General features: G+C 35.8%; 1 protein-coding gene across 1 annotated transcript; it reads right to left on the bottom strand.

Moving 5' to 3' along the window:
- Positions 1 to 4,939: 4,939 nt before the first annotated feature.
- KERA (keratocan) lies at positions 4,940 to 12,732 on the bottom strand. The gene is made up of 4 exons (XM_036891470.2): positions 12,373 to 12,732; positions 12,160 to 12,210; positions 9,967 to 10,860; positions 4,940 to 6,185 (listed from the first exon to the last, which is right to left on the bottom strand). Exons 3-4 carry the CDS (start codon positions 10,850 to 10,852, stop codon positions 6,013 to 6,015), a joined length of 1,059 nt encoding a protein of 352 aa, XP_036747365.1. The 5' UTR covers positions 10,853 to 10,860; positions 12,160 to 12,210; positions 12,373 to 12,732; the 3' UTR covers positions 4,940 to 6,012.
- Between the last annotated feature and the right edge of the window lie 7,945 nt (positions 12,733 to 20,677).

Here is a 20,677-nt window from a genome sequence, read left to right as displayed (position 1 = left end):
CTCAGAGAACTGTCCTGTAAAGTACTTACTGTTCTCTACAGACTGTAATTAAAGAACCAATGATTGAAGAATTTGAATGATTTGATCAGTTCACCTTAGCAGATCTAGGATTCACATTCATTTGTATCAGACTCTCCATCCTCAATACATTCTATATCTCACTATTCTTGATTTGAGTATGTCAGTAACTCCTGCCACCCAAATCATGTCTACCCCTCTCCTCCTAACTGAATCAAGACTGTGAATATGATATAAATTTTCTAATATTGTATAGAAAATGTTTTTTCCTTCTCTTTCCATTTCTTTGAAGGCAGTGTTTCTACTTCTCAACCTGAATAGTGTCCCCAGTCTATATTTCCATTCATCAACTGCTTTGTTTTGCCACTTGCAATGCAAACTGGAGGCCAGTGAATGGAGCATATGGCAGAGCTCTTGTCCTGTTGGAAATAAACCCTGGCACCATAACGTGCATTATGGGTAGCTTTTCAGATGGGTTTTTAAAGCTGTTCCTGGTAGTCATTTTACTGTTCTGATCCTTCTCCAGGACAATTTTAAGTTGTCTTCACAAACCTTTAAGGACTCAAACAATGAGTCTCTTTCTACACTTGAATTTTGTTTACTTGGCTGAATGTCACAGTGATGTTTTCCCAAAGGTAGAACAGTAAATTCAAACTTCAAAATAATAATCCTGTGATTTTTCAAATTATGTGTTATATTTGTTTAACAGTTTTGAATTCTCCAATATGTTTACCTATCATTTTCCTTCTTTTTCCAGCATAGAAATATTCTGAGTAAGGTATTTCTGAGAACTGTTTCAGATGCATAAAGAACAATTTTCTGCAGTTTTTGGTAGATGGGACATTTCACTGTTTTGCTAAATCATAAATTGCCTTCAATATATGCAATATTTTGGATATTGTACAAAATTTCATTCAATAGGGCACAATAATTTTTAAGTTGATATTCTAATAATCAGTTGCTTATGGATATGTATATGTTATCCTAGAATAACTTTACTTTTTTAACTATAATAGCACATTTTATCATAAGACATCAAATAACTTAATGATCAAAGCAGGAACTCCGAAGCCAGACCAGCTGGTTCTGAATTCTGTGTCTGTCAGATACATGACACTACATGTTAGCTACGTGACATTGAACAAGGTCCTTACATTATTTGTATTACTCAAAAATGTCATTTTTTTGCTGACTCTTCTCCCCAATGTGCTAAAAAAAAATCTATAAGCACTTGTATCTGAAATTCTTACAAAAGCATAGATAGTTCCTTTCCTCTTTGACTTTGGTGATGTTCACTTCCTTTTTATTTTGGCAGTTTCTTCCCACAGCCATACTCAGAATCTTCTGATTTCTCAACATCGAGCTACTTAAGATATTTTAAACTGAGCGTCCAGGCTGAGATCTCTTCCAGGGTATGTGCGCTCTCGCTCCCCTCAAATCTATGCTGCACCCCATGGAGTCCTTAGCCTTTCTCTCCCAAATTATTTGTCCCCGTCCATTTCTTTCACTATCCAGCTTCAGTCCCTTGGTTCACCAGCCCCAGGCCATTTTTCTTGGCTCCATTTGACTGCTTACTCTTCCTCTGCACCAAAACTTAAAACCTTGAACTTGGATCAGTTCCACCATTCATTTTTCTGTTCCTTCTTTGCAAAACGGTCTGGACTGCAGAAAATGTGGGCAGTTATATGTATTGGAGTCCCTGTTCATAATAAAATTCCTGCCTACCAGTTATGGGGTACTTTCTATGTGTCAGGTGATAAGAAATGCACATCTGTTCTCTCTCTTATCCTCACAGCAACTGTAGAAGGTAGTTGGTATTTTTCCCTATTTTGCAGATGTAGACCCAATGCTTAGAAATGTTAAAATATTTGCCAGAAATCAAAGAGTTAGTAAATGGCACAGGCTGGACTTGAAACTTGATCTTTTCTCTCCAGAGCACAAGTTCCTCACCAATGTATTACGCTATTGCCAGTATATGTGGCTTCAAATGTACTAATTTTATTATGTGCTTTCTACTTGTCTTTCTTTTTTTTAAATTCTCTTTTTGGACTGAAAAATATGCTTTCTCATACTATTTTCCCCTTGTATTAGTTTCTTAGTTATATATTCCTTACCTAAATGTTGAGGCTAACTTTGAAAAGAAATTCATCCTTCATATATGACATACAAATCCTAACTTTAACTATTAAATCTTACTCTCCTCCTGGCCAATACATGAGTCTTAGAACACTTTAATTTTTTAATCTATTTATTATCTATCTATATCTGTTAATACACATGTCCACACATCCACATGCATGCACACACACACATACACAAATATTTATGTTCAATAATTTTGGGGAAGTTCATTAGATTCTTTGACACCAATTTTTCACAGATGTCATCTGGGAAACATCTGCCAGTTGTCCTTTCTAGTGTTTCTTGTTTTCCTTTCTTTTTTAATGAGAGTTTCAAGAAACAAAAATAAAACAATCTGTTACAAGGTTCTTACCATCAAATGCTTTTAAAAAAGCAATTTTATTTAAAAAATTATCATTTGTATCTTCATTGCACACTATCATTGGATACTGCCCTTTCTGTGATTTCTGCCCCTTTTTTCCTTTCCTATGAACTAAGTTAATGGTATTTACATGATGTGATCATGGATAATATTGTTTTGTGCATTAGTAGGGCCATGAAATGAAAGACTGAGCATTTATTAAGATCCCATAATTTAAAAAATGGCTTGTGCATATCTCCTAGTTATTTTTCTTCATTTTTTTTGTAATAGTCACAGAATATACATCTTCATTAGAAAGAGCAGATTATTTGTAAATTTTAGAGACTTCATAGAATTTGTGCATGTATTTTTAAAACAATGCTCATTCTATTTCTCATAGCTTCATTTGTCAATACTTAGAATTATGCCTGTTTCTCCTATTCTATCTCCCACCCGTTACTCCATCTTATCTCATTAGAGTATGAATATATAAAGGCAGAATTCTTCCAAAATTACTGCAAATATTAACACAACATAGAAAATTCTGATTACATTTTGATATATCTATCCAGACCTCTCCTTTTAACTCCAGTTCTCATTCATCTCCTCTTGAATGAATCAAAACCATTTCAAACTATGTCTAAAATCAAACTCATGATCTTCTCTTCTAAGTGTGCTTCTTTTAGAAAATGTATGTCATCTATTTAGTTACACAAGCAGAAACCTTGCTTGGACTCCTATCTCTCCTGATCAACCACATCCTTACACTTTGACCTCCTAATTTCTCTCCTTTGCCCAATTCTCTCTGTCTACCACCATTATCAGTGCCCTTATCCTCTCAATTACCTATTTTGTACAGTAAGATTAAAATCCTAGTTGATCTCTCACATGTTGTCTTAGTTCCCTCCAAACTTACTCACTGAACCAAGAAGAAACTTTTGTGTATATGTATGTGGTATATATCTAGTATATAGCCATATATTGAATACAATAACAATAATAATAACAGTTAGCATTTACCATGTATCAGGCACTGTTCAAGGCACTTTATATATTTTGGCTCATTTACTTCTAACTATAAAGTAGATGCTATTACTTATCCCCATTTCATAAATGAGGAGAAACTGAGGCACACATAATTTAAAGATTTGGTCTGGGGCCACATAATGCTACATCAGGGATTTGAGTTCACAATTTTAGCTTTAGTGTTAACGTTCTTTATCAATACATGATATTAACCCTCAATGGACATAATCCCTCTGACTTAAAACTCTTCAGTGATTTCCAAATTGTTCTTAAAGGATTATGAGTCTTTATACACTGTCTGGAAAATCCTTCCTCCACCCTGTGTTAATTTTCATCCTTTTTGTTCCATTAATCATTATTTCTTTAGGGAAACCCTTCTTTAAAATCAGGATTAATTACTTTGTGCCATGTAGCTTTCTGTTAATAACTCTAATTATGATGGATAAAATTTTACATATTTTTGTGATTATTCAGCTAATTGCTGTCTCATCCAGTATAGCATAAACTGTGTTCACTATTATGTCCCCAGTGTGTAGTATAATCTGGTAGATATATGGCACTCAGTGTGTATTTTCTGAAATAAATTTAAAAAATATAAAAGGGAAGGAAGGAGAAAGGGTAGAAGGGAGGGAGGAAAGAAAAAATAAAATTCTTAGAGTTGTAAAGGTTTTAGAGGAACATTTCACAACTTTGTTTCCAGATTAGGGGTCCTTTTATATCCTTTCTCTTGAATTATCTTGATTTATCTGTTTGAACAGTTTGTGTGGTAGACAACTCTGCCTCATGGGAAGTTGCTTCCATTGTTGAGTGACTCTGAACAACTGTTAGAAAACCCTTCATTTGTTAGAGCTAAAATATGGTTTCTTATACATATCACCCCTATGTTCCACTCTTCATTTTGGAGCTTCATAGGGTATGTTTTATCCCCCTTTCATATGGTAAGTTTTCTAATCTTTAAAGTTATTATATTTTTCTCAACATATTATTTTCTCCCCAGCCTAATATCTGATTACTTATATTTTATGACAAATTTATATGACATAATTTTCATAATTCTCTTTATGGGCTTTAAAGCCTTTAAAAAAATTTTCTTTCCTAATGTGAATTAATTTGATTTCTTGCCTTTAGTCAGCATTTTGAACACTAAGTTCAAAGTATGTTAACTGGCCCTCCCTCGCCCCAGTAAGTTTTGATGTGAAAACAAGTAGACAATACTGTACATTATATTATCTTCTTGGGAATTCACCTTACAGGATAACCTATTAAGTTTCTGAGAAGACTTTGAGTAAAGGTGAATGCTACACTTTCTTTAATCTAGTGTTTCACAAATGTATATAATGCTTTTCTAGAGAAATATATCAAATTTTATAGGATTTTTCTGAATACTGTTTGGAAAAAATATATAAAGTCATATAATCTCTATGGAGTTTTTATTATTTATAACATTACTTATGAAATCAGAAGTCTAAAGTAAAGTATACTTTGTTTATGAAATCCTAGGTTATTACTTTAATTCATGAGAAATAGACATACTATCTTAAGTGATTAGAGTATATATTTTCAAATTATGTTTACTAGAAGAAAAAGAAGAGCATATTTGCATATATTCATGCTAGAAAAATGGAAATTATGGTTACTATAACACTTTTTGTTAAAATATGTTCTTAATAAAATCCCTGAAATAAAAGTTTTACTTCTGTTTTGTTAGAAAGTCTTCACTTTTTATTTAAAAATCCAAAGAACACTGGCAAACATAAGAACTGAACAAGTTGCATCTCAAGTGGATTTCATATGGACACACTAACATTCTTTCAGAAATGTTTTATAATAAATGAGTTATCGCTAGACAACATTGTACTATATCTAAGAATGGCAGCTATAGGAAATAGTGGTGTACTAATGTGACTGTTGATTGTTATTTGGTATTAAATGACTAGAATTCTGTTATAAAGTATTTGATGCACTTCATACCCATTCTCGAGCTAAATACCAAACTTATGCCTACAAAAGCTACTTTGCAATCTGAATTTAATTATTTCCTTATAATTATAATAAAGGTATATCTCATATAAATTTTCATTTTCTTCAGACCTTCCTACCTCCTGTTAGATTACTGTATTTATACTGTAAATCTATCATCTGCATAAACAATGTTAAGCATTTGCAAACAAATATGTTCTTTTTATTGCATAACAATACAACTGCATTGTTTGGTATTAGTAAGCTGTGAAAAAGACAAAGAAAAACTGTCTTTGAGTTGATAAACTATCTTAACTCTGTGTCTGTCTTATTAATTAAAGAAAAGCCAGCTTTGCTACATATCATTAGTGAAAGCATCTTTGAATAGAAAAAATAAACTACACAAATGACAATGGTGGCCAAGAGCAATTGGAAATGAGACATTTGTCTTCAAGCCTATGAATGGTAACCAAATTTCATGTCAGACGCATTAACTCATTGACCCATTTTAGATTGTTGGGATGTGTTTAAATAATGACAGCCTGAAGGAGCCTAAAGCAGGTCATTAAATCCATTGGGATTGGTGGTTTGATTTCATTTCCATCCAGACGGAGGTAGCGAAGATGCGGTCCATAGCTGAAGGAATCTTGTTCTGCAGGAAGCATGGTGTGGGTAGGGCATATTACAGAGACGTTCACATCTATGGAGACAAAGATGGCATTGAATGAATGAATTGCAACACAAGAGACTAGGGTGGGAAGACCAAGAAGCTGTTGCAACAGGCCTAGTGGCCTGATCTGTGGGAGTGTCAGAGATGCAACTCATTTTGTGTAAGCTGGGGGTTGTCCATATCTACTTTATAAAAGTAACCCTGACAAATGTGCTTTACACACATACACACACACACACATACATATATATATATATATATATATATACACACACACAGCCATCTCACTCCATATTTAACTACCCTTAGTATAGAGCACTAGAAAGGATATGTTGATAAAAGCTCTAATGGAAATAAGTATATAAGATATATCACTTGTCTTCCCAAACTTTCAGATGAAATAAGGCATGCTTAGATTACTATAGGATGGGACAGGTAGTATTTAGGGTGTTACAAGTAGAGACAAAGGTTCAGAGTTCATACTGAAAGAATGGATAGATACACAGGTAGATGGAGGCAGAGGTGGTTAAAAATACAAAATTTCAAATTAATACTATATGATGACAGTTTTTTAAAAAGTGCACTTAACCTAAGTTTATATATATAATACAGAAAACAACCTCAAATCTCCATACTTAAGTATATTTAATTGAAAAGGAAACATTTGCCAAGAGTTGAGTTACAAAGCATTCAACATTCAAGCCAGAAAATTTCCCATCAGCCATTTCATAAGGTGAAGATGTGAGAAATTATGCACCTGCCATCCATGGATCAGAGCCCTTAGCATCAAAGACTATACTGTGATTTAGATGCATTCAGAGAGAAGGCCTGTTAAATTAGCAAAATTCAGAGAAGTGTGCATAGTAACTGGAATCGTATACTGTTTTTAAATCCCACTTTGAAACTGTTTCAAGCAAGAGATTTTCCTTAGGAAATGAGACCCAGCTAGCTAACAATAGCCTTTCTTTGTGTCCTGTTGGTGCAGACAGATGTGTGTAGTTCTGAAGGCTTTTTTGTTTAGAGTGAGGTTGGTTTGCTATGATCTTTTTGTGACTTCAACTTGCTAAAAATATTGACTCATATTTGTACAGCAGTTCTGTGTTTATAAAGTTATTTTTCACATACATTGTCTCCTTATCATCACACAGCCTTTATTAGGCAATATGATTATTCTCCCTACTTGGGTATTGTAGGGAATAGTGGTTCAGACAGGGAAGGTAATGCACACAGGGTATTTCAGCAAGTAAGTGGCAGAACTGAGTCCCAGCTGAATCCTTTTCATACTGTGCAGGGTCCCTTGCCTATTGGAGAGATTGTGTCCCTTTCAATGTGCCCCTTTCAACACCAAGAAGTAACTTGTTTGAATAGTAAACATTTTTGCCAAATTTAAAAATCCCTGTTCAGAGGCAATAAATATTTCCATCATTTTGCATGACAAAAGTCCGCTGCCTGTAGAATTTGAGAAACGTTCATCTAAAAAATATTTTTTTCTTGGAAGCCACTTGATTAACAGCTAAAGTAGATTATGTGGCCAGAAGAGCTAAGTATTTCAACAGTTATTATAACAGCGTGAAATAATGGTGAGTCTATAACTCTAGCCAGGGAAATTCTTATTTTACATGAATTTTCTTGGAATATAGAAACAACTAAACTTGATATCTACACTAAGAAGCAAACATATCAATTTCTTTTCATTGATGTTGTTGTTAAAATAATTCTTACCTGTACTGACAGAAATTTTTCTGGTCTTGTAGTCCAGGGATTGAAGAAAATTATGCTATGAGTATTCTGTATGAGTAGGGAAAATACCTAAAATGAGAAGCCCTGGGAGCAGGTCCTGGCTATTCCTATTACTCTTTGCCCTTGGGCAAATATCCTTAACTACTGAGCCTCAGTTTCTCTACTGTCAAAAATTCCTTATAATACCAAACAAGATTCTTTTGAGGGTTAATTTGTGGTCCCTGGACCAGCAGGATCAATACTTCCTAGAACTGAATTTTTAGGTCCCACCCAGACCTCCTGAGTCACGGTGGGGCCAGCAACCTGTGTCTTACACACCCTCCAGGGGATTCTGATGCATGCTAAGGCATGAGGACAATGAAAATAAAAATATATGAGAAAACACTGTAAAAACTCTCTAAAATGTGAGCGGAGAAAGAACAGAATCCTATTCTTCTTTGTATGACTATGTAAATGCCTGGTATATGTGCTCAACTGTGTTGAATTTTCCTACCTCCCTCCTAAACGTCCTTATTCTCAAATTGTCAGGGGAAACCCTAATTCACAAATGGGGATTTATGTGGAATTCTTTTAAATTAACTTCCATATCAAATGTCTATGGGGCTTTGTTGTCATAGAAGTTTCATCAGGAGACAAATCACATACATTTTGGTCAATATTGGCTGTTGTGCTATCTGGTTCAGTGAAACAGATGCAGCTATTTACATCTTTTTTTCTGTGGCATTCTTTGCTGTTGACTACGGGATTAAGCAATGGGTCTCATCACCATGGAAAAATAACTGCTGTGGCAGCAGCCTGCTTCTTAGTTCCTTGATTCTATGCTCAAGTATTATTCTGTTAATAAAATAAAATAAAAAATATTTTGGATAACTGAGCAATTCCCAGGGGAAAAATAGTCTATTCTGATAAATGGAATGTTTGTGTGATTATTTGCTCAAAGGAAACTTTAGTGAGAAATAACCAGACAGCACAACCTTCTGACAATTATGTTATTTTCCTGCAAAATATCTGACTGATTGTCACTTTAGGAATGTAGTTTCTTAGTTGTTCAGAAGTCTCCTTAATTATATTCCTAAAGGGTTTGTGTTGGGTTGAGGATGCACAGATAGGTGCCAGGCTGGGTCCAATACCTCTGTGCTGAAGCAAGGTAGCGTCTGTCCACTTTTACACGAGAGTCAGCCTGGTCTCAGGCATAACTTTGAAGATGCCAAGTTTGCTGTTAGTATCTCCAGCTTTTTCTTTCTATAACCACTTCTCCTTTGATGGCATCTCTGCCTCCAGGTACTTTGCCCTCATGTCTCTCTCCTTTATTAAAAAGTATTTTCAAGAAAGGAGCAAGCAGTCTACTTTGTTGGTTGTTATTAGTCCTAAGAAGTTACCAGCTTCCAGGGGCATTTGTTTCCATCTCAACTGAGCATAGCCTTAAACTACAGCACCAGTTTCCAATGCACGGTCCCCAGAGCAGTGGTCTCAGCATTACCTGGGAACTTGTTAGAAATGAAAGTCTCAGGTCCCATCCAGAATGACTCAGTCAGGAATTCTGGGGTGGAGCCATGAATTGTCACCCTCTAGTTTGAGAAACCCATTGATCTAAAGCAGAGACTGATGAGGGTGGTTTCAGGCATCAGTCATCCTGTAGTTTTTAGGATGGAGCTGCCTTTCTGATATCTCCTAAATCATAGTCATTCTCTTACTATTCATGAGGTTGTTTTTGTCTGGTACACTTACCTAAATAAGTCTACCCAGGGAGGGAAGAATATTGGAATCTCCTTGGAATAAAAGAAGGTCGAGTCACTGAGTTTCTCCAATAGATAAGAGCTCCTCTATAGATTACTAAAGTCCACTTTCAATCTACAATTTGAAGACTCAAACTTCTTGATTAAGACTGTGTGTGAATAGATAAAACTTAAACTTAATACTGAAAATTTAAAATACACTAAAAATGATCTAAGAATATCTGAGTGGGGGGCAAAAATAAGAACAACATAATTGCTATTTTTAAAGAAGATATAGAATAAATTGAATGACCCATGAGCATTTTAATCAAAGACTTTGCCTGATGATTACTTACTTTTAATTCTGTTATGATCAAGGTGAAGGTGCTGCAGATGAGAGCTGATTCGGGGGACCTTTGTGAGTTGATTGTGAGAGAGCTGAAGATCTAGAATTGATGATACATCAAACCCATTTGGTGGGAGACCTGCATCTGATAATTTGTTGTGGTTTAGTCTCAGGAAGGCCACTTTAGGAATCACATTAAAATAATTTTCTGGTATTCCTTCAATGGAATTGTTATCTAAAAATAGTTGCATTGTATTGGCTGGTAATCTCGGTGGCATATTTCTCAGGGCATTCTTGGCCATATTTAGCTGCATTAGGTTCTTGAGTCCCTTAAAGGTGTCTCTTTGAAAGGCATTGTCTAGAAGTTTATTGTGCTGCAGGTCAAGAAGGGTCAGGTTCTCCAGATTGCTGAAGGTCCCTTGAGGAATTCTGGATACTTTGTTTCTAGCTAATTGTAATTGTTCTAAACTTCTTGGCAATGGAGAAGGTACCTCGTCTAGTTCGTTATCTTCCAGAAATAAGAAAAGCAACTTCTTGAGTTGGCTCAGGGCACCTTTTTCAATTCCATAGTTGGTTATTTTATTTTTGTTTAGATTTATCCATCTCAGCTGGGTGGCATTCTCGAATGGCTTCTCAGGAATTGTTTCTATCAGGTTGTTTTCAAGATAAAGATACCAGATCCTTGAAGGAATTGCAGGGATTTCTTTGAGCCCTCGGTTTTCACAGTATAAAGCAGTAGGGAAACTAGGGGGACAGAAACATTCCCTGGGACAATCAAAGTCATGCACAGTCCAATCCTCTAGCTCATTTAGCTCATAGACCTGTCTCACACTTCGAGTCCATACAGTGTCTGCTATGAATAAAATGCCAATGATGAAACAGATTGCAGTTGCCATTATAGTACCTAGGATAAAGGGTACTACTATTAGATGTTTGAAGTTCTTGACCTTTAGATAACTGTATGCACCAAAATGATCACTTCTTTGGGGTAAAGGTAAACACATGACAACGTTTTATATATAGATATCAATGAATACACATTTATTTAGTAGGCACTCTATGCAAAGCATTTTGCAAACACTGAAACTGACTCACCAATTTGTAGCTTTCTAGTTTTAACCCAATCACACTGAAACTGAGGAATGGAAAGCACATTTTAGGAGCTCTGAGTGCTTTTCCATTTCAAGCTATTTACTGCAAGAAATTTAACTGAAACCCATAGTTAAATGCGAGAGTACCAAAAAAGTGATCTTTTACTCAAGTTAGGAGTCTGTGTTGTTTCTAAGAAATAAAGCATATGTTTTTACTTCTACTCCTAAACGAGCAGGACATCTGGATAAAATTTCCCAGGCTCTCTGGCCCTTGAAACAAAGAAAGAGAGAGAGAGATCAAAGAACATTTTGCCAGTTTGTTGTGAAGAAAGGTTTTAAGACATGAAGAAAAGAGTGTAGTTAAACTCTTGTTCTATTGCTCAACATCTCAGGTAAGTTTTACTTTGGGGTGTGGGGAAAGACTTCTAGCTTTATAAGTATTAAAATGAAGTTGGTCAGTCAAGAAGTTTGGATTATGAATTTTCTTTCTATATATCACAATTAAGTAAGTAATATATTCAACTATGGCATTACGATGATTGATAAGAAACAAAACAAAGACATGTTTATGATATAGGTAGAACTCCATATTTTCAGGATGGCTGTTAAAGAAATGGTTAGCAGTGATATATGATACATCTAAGAGACATATATCTTCCTCACTGAATGTCAACAAGGGTATGGGTACAATGAACTAGTCTAACAGGAAAAACAAATATATATATATATGTATATATATAAAACATAACATTCTGACCAATAAAACAGTAACATTCTGACCAATGTACATTTAGTTCAACTGCTGGATAATAGGACAGAATACATTTTACTTATTCCTAAAAAAGATAAAAGAAGTGTCAATTATGAAATGCTGATCTTTCATTCTCACGAAACTGAGGGAAATGATGAGGGAAGAGCTGGTTCCGCAAGCTGTCAAAATTTCTTACAGCTGCAGAACTCTGCTCTGGTCATAGTCCAACAGAGACACATTAAAACATTCTTTTTCTCAGAATAGGATTTATTTTCGTTATTGAAGCTGTAGCCTTGCCTCCGATGAATCAGAACTTATAATTCTTAATGTTACGAGTTTTAAAAAGTGCAAAATAGTTTACCTCGCTGTCCAGGAATATACCGTTGAGTCCTGTGTCTGGGTCTGACGTTTGCTAAAATCAGTTGAGAAAAAAAAAAAATTGACTTAACAATTTGCTTTTATTTTATGCTGTCCAGCCTCCTATGAGAACAAATGAAACCTCCTCTGACCGATCACCGTGAGCACCTTTTGATCTATTGTTTCCGCTTTGACGGGGCTTCCGAAGACCGCTTACCTCAGCCTTCTTGGATCTTTCTGTTCCCCTTCTATTGGCCACTGCTCATTCACAGTAATGGATTGACCCAGACTCCACTGTCGTGTTTTTATGAATCCTCCCTAAAATATATGCACCAGTGGCTCCAGCTTTAACCCCTCCAGCCACCACAGCCCCTCTCACCTAGGCAGCTCAGCACAGGAAACTCTTTAATCTCAAGAACCCATAGCAAAAATTCAGGGCAATTTTCACTCTGAATCCACAGTTGCAAAGATGTTACAATGTACTGATATCTAGACCTGAACTACCAGCAGGCAACTGAAATCAGTTTTGATTTCAAGTATACCAAGAAGAGATTTTAAAACATTTTTCTCTAGAAAATCTTTTTTATTTTTAATTGAATACAAAGAAATAAAGGCCAATGTATTTTGTCTCTATGGAAATATTTTAGTCATTTCTCATAAAAAAGACATGTTGGAATTGTCTTTAGATACATTATATTTGAGGGAAAGATAGAAAAATACACCTCAAAAACTTAAAAATGAAATCTGGGAAGCTATACTTGATGTTGGCACAACACATGGTGTTATGCTCTGTTTTATAAGAATAACTTTGGTATCTCAATTCCCTACTGGGAGCTTCATTCCAAGCAATTATTAAAATGAGGTGATTTTTTTTCTAATTATAACAGATGTTTTGCATTTAGTCCATTACCAAACATTCTGTTACACTGCAATTTTTTTTCTTTTCTTTAACACATAGGTCTAAGATAATTGTTTTCTAGGTCTTTAATTTTGGGGAAAAAATTGTTATGTCTTTTGAAGAAAGACATAAATAAAAATAATCTCATTTTAAGACATTATTCTGTTGATTGTAATAATTTTCTTTTTCAGAATCTATCTTATTCTGGGAGCAGGAGGTTTGATTTATAGACTCATTCAATACTGCTTCACATACGTATTATCAAAGGTAGAGCCCGGACAAGAGGGGAGGACACTGATTCCAAGGACCTTCTCTGAACCACCTGGCTCCTCCCTCCTCGTTACAGGCAGGTCCCTTAGAGCTCAGTTTGGTCCTCTATCAAAGAGTAATGGACTAGCTCTCAGGTTGGCCCTGGCTTGTCATAAATGATTAAGGCCATGTTAGCCTCTCTTTAGTATCAGCCCTACACTTTCAACTGGGAAATTCATTTAAGTTTAAGGGCTTTTATCAACAAAGATCTGATTCAGACGTGATCACCTAGTTGCTTTACAGGTACACTCATGTCAGAGTTTAAAGAAAATAAAGTGCTATCTCCTTCCTCACAGCAATGATCTCCTCTTCCCTCTGCACTCTCCTTTCTTCTCTCTTCTGTTTCTAAGCCCTCAGGATATAAAGAACAGATGAGCTTCAGATCTGCACAACCCTTTTAGCTACGCTCCTTTTTCTTAATTTTCTTTTTTAGCCAAACATATTTCAGTTGTTTCTGAATTTTATTATACAAATGTCGCTACATGTTCATTGTAGGAAAGTTAGACCAGTACACTGGCTGCCTCCAGTCATTTCCTGTTCACCGGTCCATCCATGATCCACTGCCTAAATAATCTCTCCATTTCCCTACAATTGCTTTGACAAAATCAGCAATGATCTTCGTGTTTACTCATCTACTGAAGCCTTTTAGTGTTTGGCTTCCTTAACTTGTGACTTGACAATGCTGACCCATCTTTTATTAAGTGTTTCTCTTGATTCTCTGACAACATTCTCTCCTAGATTTTCCTTCCCTCCCCTTGTGACTTTTCTCTACCTATAGCTTGAAGTTCTCTGTTTCCTCTAACATTTTTAAAAAATGTTCTGTCCTCTATTCTATGCTCTTCCTACTCTATATAGATTTCCTGTGAGATTCCGAGGGTTTAGCCCTCTCTCTATTACGGTGATTCCTGAGTCTCTAACTCCAGCCCAGCCTCTGGAAGAACACCTGCACTCCAGAGTGTGTATATGCCTGCTTTCTAGAGCCTTCTGTTGGATGTCTCAAAGTCATATGTGTAGAATGAAATTTTCTATTTTCTCTTACTTCCAAATGCTCTCGTCATTTTATACTTTTGAGGGTCACTGTCATTGTCTCCCAAACCAGAAAAATCTGGAAATCATTTTGACTCTTTCCTCTCCTTTGGGGAGTGTGTAACAACAATCACATTGTAAGGACCCAGAAGATGTGATATAAATAAAAATGACCATCTACAATGCATACCAGGTTTGGTGTCATTATTTCCAGACTAAAACCATAGGACGTTTTCTACTATTGGTATTATCTCTATCTACATCTTGATTTTTCTTATAACAATCCAATCTACCTTCCTTTGATTATTGATTCCTGGAAGATGGGTACTTAAACTCCTCGTTGGAATGGCTCAAGTGGAAGTTCAGTAAATTAAGACAAGGGTGAGAATGTCTGAGTCTTGCTACCTGTTCTAAGAACTGATGAAAGGCTGTTCAGTCTTTTCTGGTTCTTCAAAACAAGGACAAAGGAAGCCTAAGGTGTAATGACATGGCTTCAACATTGTCTCTAAATATGGACTGAGATTTTTGAAGTCCATGGGGCTTTGGACATAGTAAGTATTCACTAAATGTTTACTGAATGAGTAAATGAACATATTAACACTTAAGGTACCTGCATCATTTTGATAGTCATGAATTTTTGATCAGCATAACTATATATATATAGAAGCATAGTATACAGTCTTAGATATATGGTTGAAAAAAATGAGTCAAAATTTTCCTTTTGTGACTTACTAGTTTGAGTTTTCACAGTCTATTTAATTATCATGAGTCTAAATCTACCCATAACACACCTGCCCTGACTTCTTTGAGGGGTGGTTCAAAAACCAAATAACATAATGAAGGTAAACATGTTGGATAAGTGTAGAAAAAAGACACAGCGAAAGAAGTTGAAGCTCAAGGAAAACTTACAAATCATCTCTTCCAACTGTCTCTTTTTTACATATGGCACATTTCATTTGTCTTACAGTTAATGAGGGGTATGGAAATCCTCCCTTAAAATCTACACAGATGAAAATAAATTTGACTTGATTATATCATATATCACAGGCATTTATTAGCAACAAGCATTAAAAGCATTCATTAAGTGAGTCTTCGTTATAAAGTTTCTTCAAAAGGTTAACTAAGCTTATCCAAGTTGTGGATTATAATTAACACATAAATCACACTGTCTCTGTTGAAGTATCGTCTTTTACAGGACATTTATGGATAATGAAACCCTTGTTCTCAGCCTGTGTTACTGCTGTGGTCTTGGGCTTCACTCATCTCCTGTGTTACTTCCTGGATCTTGGGTTCTGTTCCTTCCTGGTTAACTCCAGTGGTGGGGAAGCACAAAGGTCGCTTGCATGCACCTGAGATATGTTTTTTGGGGTGTGTGTGTGATCTCAGATGTACAAAAATGTGCTTATTCACCCCACCCACCTAACTGGTCTTTGACTGGATAGAATTCTGATTTGAAACAACATTCCTTCCACATTTTGAAGATGTTTGAAAAAAGTGATTGTCTTGTTGTTTCTGGAGTTGAAATGGGAAAGGTTGGTGAAATTACAGTCTTTAGTTTTCAGAATATGACCTTTTTTTGCTGTGTGAAAACTTTTGAGATTTTCTTTGCATCTTCAGTTTCTGAATTTTTACAACTATATGCTTTGAAAGAATATATTTAACTCATCCACTGGATACTCAAGGAGTCCTTTCAATCTGAAAGTTCATGTCCATATGGCAATCCATTTTTTTGTCTTAGAGCATCTCCTGGATAAAGTGTCTAATTCTCCTATATTTTCTTTTCTACTTCCCTTCTCAATACTTCCTTATGCTTTTTGAAAGATTCCTTTATTTTATCTTCTGTCCTTTAAAATTCTTATATCATATGTCATGTATTTACTTTGGGAACTTGTTCTCTGGTGTTCCTTTCTGAAAGTATTCTTTTGTTTTATGTAAGTACTATCTTCTCATATCTCAATCAAAATGACATTAAAAACTATAAGGTTAGTACAGTGAGTGTTTTTTTGCTCCTTGCAATAATTCATGTCCTTTATTTCTTTTTCTTTCTTGGTTTGATTTGGCTTATAGAGGCATTTCATATTAGAGGATTACCTCACTTATCTGATAGCACTTTGCTGAACTTTGTTAAGAAGAAAGCACTAATAATGCTATTGGAAGATCTAGGAAAATCAGTATCATTTGCCAGCTAAAGACCAGGTATTCTCTCTGTCTCGCTCTCTATTCCTCCACACATATTATCATATACACACGTGTGTGTTTGTGTCTGTGAATCCTGGGTATAAAGTGAAAAAGCCAATGCTTAATCTTCAGAGTGTAGTTTTTATTACTATGAATTTTTATTACTATGATAACACAAATATTTTCTGTCATAAATAACTGTCAAATAACCTATTTATAGTTTAGTCTTTATATCTGAACCATTCTGACCCTATGCTATTCAAAATTGATCTGGAACTGGGAGTAAACCCTGCCTTTTATAAGTAAATTATGTTTCAATTAAACTTTTGATATTTATCACTCTCTTTGGTGCCAGTTGCTCTAAGAGCCTACAAGAAGACTTTCATTGCCTAGTCAAAAAACACAAATAAAAACAGCTCTGTGATTCTTGAGAGCTCTGTTACCAATTACCCAGAGCCAGTTGGCTGGCTTGACTATTCCTCCAGTCTCTCTAGCCCTCTCCATTTCTACCAAGTTAGCCTTAGCACCACTGGCCTTCAGTAGATACTAAGATAACAGGAGGTGAGCAGCTTGAAAGCCAGTTGGTTAAAGCTCATCTCCAAAGTACTTTAGAAGAGGGCTTTTACAAGACAAACTTTCATCAGAACGTTCAGAAAATACTACTCAACTCATGTCTCCAGTAATCTTAAGGGCTTTTATGTGTGTGTGCGATTTAAACCTGATATTTTTTTTTGAGATTCAAAAAAATAAGATTTTATTGACTTATGTATGTATTTTTATCATCTTTAGCTTCTTTTCAGACTGCCCTTCCAGGCCATCTCAAGGGAGCTATATTGTTGCAACAGTACATTCTCACCTGGTTCCTGCATATCATGTCACATCAATTATAATGTGATAGTATTGATGATGTGCTCTTCCCAGTTAGCTGGTCCTAGAGACTTATGACCCTGTGAGGTCATAAGTGGGACTGAAGGGATGGACAGCAGTGCCACAGGGCTAGGACCCACTTGGTCCCATTCTTGTTGATATCATGTACTTTCTGAATCAGCCCGGTTGGGCAATTCAGGTTAGACTGGATGAATCTGGTAATACTGAGTTTATGGGCAGCTAACACCAAGTTGTTGTTCAGTCTCCCCTTGGGTCTAGTTTCTTAAAAGAGGATAATAGTTATTTACTAAATACAACATGTCTTTGCTTTGGAAAGCTAAGAGTTTAATTGTCTTATTAAGGCTTATCACACACTGTATGTGACCTGATCTGCTTTACATTCTTTAAACATCATTTAATCTGACGAGTGATGTGTAGTAGGATTGCTGTGACCTTAATTGTCCAGAGAGCCTTCTCTTGCCATGGGACAGATGCAAATCTCACAGCTTCTCAGCACTGGGCTCACACATAGTAATATGTGTCCTCCAAATTTCAAAGAGACCGTCCATGTTCCTAGTGGTAATGGATACATAGCAAACTGTCTTCATTTTGGAGAAATGTCACAACTTTCCTTAGACCCCTAAATCCCTATAATAAATCAATGACTTGGCAGTCCTACAGTCTTCCATTATATTTGTCTCCAATGCTCTGGCATTCAAGTGTCTAACCACTGTATCTAGCTAATAAACTTTACACTCTAGATTGTAGCAGATGAGATTGTATGAGATGGTATTTCTGCAGATTAAAATGTGATACAAAGCCAAGGAGTTAACACAATCCAGAAACAGCATGGCAAAATTATATTGCTGTTCCTGTTCTCCTGAAAGAAAACAGACTGCTCGTAGTAATTTTGTTTATTGGAATAGAGGAAAAAGACATTATTCAGATCAGTTGCTTCATACAGGGTACTAAGAGCTATAATGATTTGGACCACTTATGAGGCAGCAATTGCAACAGAAGTTGCCACCTAATTAGATTTTGGAAAATCCATTTTTATCCTCTAAAACTAGTTCTCCACCACCAAACAAAAATAGGGATCTGCAGAGAATTATTAACCCTGCACTTTTAAATAATCAAAGGTGGCACTAATAATTCTTTTATTGAAGAGGTATTACATTAATTTAATATTTTTGTAGGGGTGGAGAGCTCGGCTATTTTCAACTTGGTCTTTCCAATCTGAATGGTTCTTATTTCATGGGTTACAGAGCTGGTCTGAGAAATCTATCCCTTTCTGAGGTTATCTATTCCAACTATATATATACAAGAAGTTGGGAAGAAAATATGGGGAGGGTATGGGCTGGATAAAGGTAACTTCTCCTCTTGTTATCTTACCATCACAAAACCCTCACTAGTGGACTACCAAAGTTCCTGTGTCCCTGGGAATTTGTTTTGTTTCAAAACTATGTTTTCTTCTTCAGGGCACAATATGTATTCACATAAACACACACACACACACACACACACACACACACACACACAGAGTAGCACACCCTTGTGATTTTGTTGCAAAGTAGTTAAGATACCCTCTCTTTCATTCTGGTAGCTATAGGTTCATGATTACTAAGATTTAAAAATTCAGTGAAGAGCCAAAATCCTGCATCTATGTCACAATGGCTCATCCATGGCTTTGATGAGCAATTCTGGAGGGTTTTTTATTTTACAAATCCAACAGTTCTACAGTGGACTTCACATCTCTCTCATTACCAGAAATCTAATTCTCACCTGGCCATTATTAGGTTCTTTTTGGATCAGACCATTCCATCTTTGTACTGATCCTGATATCTATTAATGGAAAATATATCTATTTTACTCATCAGTAGTTAAATGATATTCCTTGATCTCTTCTACTCCAGGTTTGCCCTTTTTCACTGAAATCAGGCAATCTATTTTTATTGCTATGGCTTCCACCAGCAACTGATGGGCATCACTAAGGTCTTTTTAAAGATGCCCATACTTCCTTCCCCAATATATGTCTCAGTGTTTTGTGAAGATGGATGTGTGAATTGTACATGGTAGATCCATTTTACCATAGAACATAGGACTGATATTTTGTGAAAGTTTTGATTTTATGCCTCCATGATATACCAAAGGAGCCACTTCATTTACTGTACACCTTCTTGAGTTCCTTTTTGTGATGGTATTTCAGCACATTACCAAACAGACTTCCAGCTGCTTAAACTAATTTAATGAATCCAGAATCTCTGGCAGGACAGTCAGATAACTAAATTCAGTCTGATCTGTATCATTCTCTCTCCTGGGTTGAATCCCCTCATAATCTATCTATCCTTCCTAATATTTAGCCAATAGAAGTTAGGAAATTCCTGTAGTTCATTAAATGGTGTTTTTATCCCAAAATTTCACTTTCCAATTGATACCCTGTTACTAACTCTTATTATAGGTTAGGAATCATTCATTGAAGGTTAAGGGGAATGGGGCATGAAAAGAATGAAGTTCTTCTTAAAGTAATTCCCCAAGTTGAGGGAGTAGCAGCATCTTTAAGCAGTAGGAATTGCTTTACAAGTCGGAGAAAATGGGGCTTTTTCACCACCCAAGGAGGTTCCGTGAGATTGGCGATAGGCACTCCTACTCATCTTGATTTTATTGATCTCTATTCCAGTTTTTGAGGGGCCCTCTGTTTCCAGATTGACGTTTTTAACTTTTATAAAGGGACAAGATGCACAGTGCATTATTAATTCCAATTCAGAATGTGTGTTTTTGATTTTAGCTCTCTCTTGCTGCCATAGAAAGAAATAAGACTTTTACCTTTTAAAAGCAATTTTATAAAACCTGTATATTTCAAGCCCTAAACTTGAGCTTAGAATTTTGAGAGTTGAGCTCACCATTCTCTTTTCTAGCTGCTCCGTGGGCCTTTAGAGGCAGTCACTGTGCCCTTCAATCCTATTTTATGCCCTTCTATTTTCTGAGAACAATAACTATATGGTCTTTAAAGACTTACTCTCAGGAGATATGTCATTTCAGGGAACTACAGGGATCCTTCTCATTTCTGTGGGTCATTGTCTTCCAGACTCTCATCCCTGAACAATTTCAAGGTTTTGTCTGCCTTTTACCTGAACTGTGCAGATAACCAATCATGGTTCTGCACATTTTCCAACAATCTGATGTCAATAATAGATTTCCGGTATTGATATTTTTGTCTACCATGTTCCTAAACTATAATCACCAG

The sequence above is a fragment of the Manis pentadactyla genome, chromosome 10, assembly GCF_030020395.1.
Source record: "Manis pentadactyla isolate mManPen7 chromosome 10, mManPen7.hap1, whole genome shotgun sequence".
Taxonomy (NCBI): domain Eukaryota; kingdom Metazoa; phylum Chordata; class Mammalia; order Pholidota; family Manidae; genus Manis; species Manis pentadactyla.
Note: the sequence above shows the minus strand (reverse complement) of the source record. Positions and strands in the feature narration are given on the sequence as shown.